At 52.1% G+C, this 2,500-nt stretch overlaps 1 protein-coding gene across 1 annotated transcript in view; it reads left to right on the plus strand.

The window, feature by feature from the left end:
* Positions 1–2,500, plus strand: part of LOC138861882 (uncharacterized) — a 44,052-nt gene that overhangs the window by 11,049 nt on the left and 30,503 nt on the right. The window contains exon 5 of the mRNA XM_070122298.1: positions 1,394–1,558. Coding sequence (XP_069978399.1) covers positions 1,394–1,558 — 165 coding nt within the window. The remainder of the gene's footprint in view (positions 1–1,393; positions 1,559–2,500) is intronic.

Genomic DNA, 2,500 nt, shown 5'->3' on the forward strand with positions numbered 1-2,500 from the left:
GATGAACTTTGAATTTTGAAAGCTATGTATAATTATATAATAACATCAACTGCTGAATCTCTGTTTTTCTTTAATTTAAGTGTATCTTTTTCGGTTTTCGGGTCTGTTATATATATATTTTTTGGTATAATCCATTAGTTCTTAATCTAAAAAAAAAAAAAAAAAAAAATGAAAATTTCGACTAAATGATAATTATTTCAGTGATGACAATGCTGTTTAGAATGATAAGAGGAAGGATAATGGATAAGAATGAATGATATTAATGAGAAGAATAGAGATATGAGCAACAATAATGATAGTAATATTCGTAATAATAGTAATGGTAATAGTAGTAATAAGATGATTAAAACAATGATGATATTAATGATGATAATAGATAATAACAAGGGAAGATAAAGATAATTTTTTCCGTATTATCCATTAGTTCTCAATAAAAAAAAAATCCTCCTCCTCCTCCCCTTCCCCCCCTCCTCCTCCTCCTCCTCCTCCTCCTCCTCCTTCCCCTCTCCTCCTCCTCCCCCTTCTCCCCCTCTCCCTCGCCTCCCCCTCTCCTCCTCCCCTCCTCCTCCTCCCTTTTCCCTCCCCCTCTCTTCGCCCTCCTCCTCCTCCCTCCCCCTCCTCCTCCCTCCCTCCTCCCCCTCCTTCTACCTCCTCCTGACCACCCATTCTTCTCCCTCACCCTCCTTCTCTCTCCCCCTCCCTCCTCCCTCCCCCTCCTCTCTCCCCATCCCTCTCCCATTCTCTCCCCCTCTCTCTCTTTCTCTCCCTTTCCCCCCCTCCCTTTCTCTCTCTACTCTACCTCCTCACCACCCGTGCACCATTCTCCCTCACCCTCTCTCTCTCTCTCTCTTCTCCCTCACCTCTCTCTCTCTCTCTCACCTCTCTCTCTCTCTCACCCTCCCTCTCTCTCTCTCTCTCTCTCCCCTCACCCTCCCTCTCTCTCTCTCTCTCTCTCCCTCCTCCTCCTCTCCCTCCACCCTCCCTCACCCTCTCCCACCCTCCTCTCTCTCTCTCTCTCTCTCTCTCCCTCTCCCTCCTCTCTCTCTCTCTCTCTCTCACTCTCCTCCACTACCCTGACCCTCCCTCACCTCTCCCTCTCTCTCTCTCTCTCTCTCTCCCTCACCCGCCTCTCTCTCTCTCTCTCTCACCCTCACCCTCCTCTCTCCCTCTCTCTCTCTCTCTCACCCTCACCCCTCCTCCCTCTCTCTCTCTCTCTCTCTCTCTCTCTCTCTCTCTCTGACCCTCACCCTCCTCTCTCTCTATCTCTCTCTCTTTCTCTCTCTCCCTCTCTCCCTCACTCACCCTCTCTCTCTCTTTCTCTCTCTCACCCTCCTCTCTCTCTCTCTCTCCCTCACCCTCACCCCCCCCCTCTCTCTCTCTCTCTCCCCCGCAGCACGAGCTGGTCGTCGCCGCCGTGGCCGAGGGTCGTAGCGCTCACTCCATCGTGCAGGTAACGGTGACGGATGTGAACGACAACGCCCCAGAGTTCCTCGAGACGGACGTGGTCGTGTCCGTCGTGGAGGAGGACGACCGATCCCTCCCTGCGGTCATTGCGAAGGTGAGTTGTTGCTGGGGTCGTTGCAGAGGTCAACTGTAAGTCGCTACAGAGGTCAATTGTGAGCTGATGGGGTCATTGCGAAGGTGAGATGTTGCTGGGGTCGTTGCGGAGGTCAAATGTGTGTTGCTGGGGTCGTTGCAGAGGTCAATTGTCTGTTGCTGGGGTCGTTGCGAAGGTGAGTTATTGCTGGGGTCGTTGCAGAGGTCAGTTGTCTGTTGCTGGGGTCGTGGCAGAGGTCACTTGTCTGTTGCTGGGGTCATTGCGAAGGTGAGTTGTTGCTGGGGTCGTTGCAGAGGTCAGCTGCGTGTTGTTGGGGTCGTTGCAGGGGTGAGATGTGTCGCTGACATCCTTCTGGATGTCATTGTCGCTGGGGTCTTCTGAAATTAAACTGTAATGTCGCTGACGTAATTACAGAGGTCATCTGTGTCGCTGGGGTCACTGCAGAGGTCAACTATCTGTTGCTGGTGTCACTGCAAAGGTCATCTATGTGTCGCTGGGGTCATTGCAGAGGTCGTCTGTGTGTCGCTGGGGTCATTGCAGAAGTCAATTGTCTGTCACTGGGGTCACTGCAAAGGTCATCTGTGTGTCCCTGGGGTCATTGCAGAGGTCAACTATGTGTCGCTGGGGTCATCTGTGTGTCGCTGGGGTCATTGCAGAGGTCAACTGTGTGTCGCTGGGGTCATCTGTGTGTCGCTGGGGTCATTGCAGAGGTCAACTGTGTGTCGCTGGGGTCATCTGTGTGTCGCTGGGGTCATCTGTATGTCACTGGGGTCATTGCAGAGGTCAACTATGTGTCGCTGGGGTCATCTGTGTCCTTTAGGGTCATTCACAGAGGTCAGCTGTGTCAGCTGGGTCATCTGTGTCGCTGGGGTCATTGCAGAGGTCGTCTGTGTGTCGCTGGGGTCATTACAGAGGTCATCTGTGTGTCGCTGGGGTCATCTG

The sequence above is a fragment of the Penaeus vannamei genome, chromosome 5, assembly GCF_042767895.1.
Source record: "Penaeus vannamei isolate JL-2024 chromosome 5, ASM4276789v1, whole genome shotgun sequence".
Lineage (NCBI taxonomy): Eukaryota > Metazoa > Arthropoda > Malacostraca > Decapoda > Penaeidae > Penaeus > Penaeus vannamei.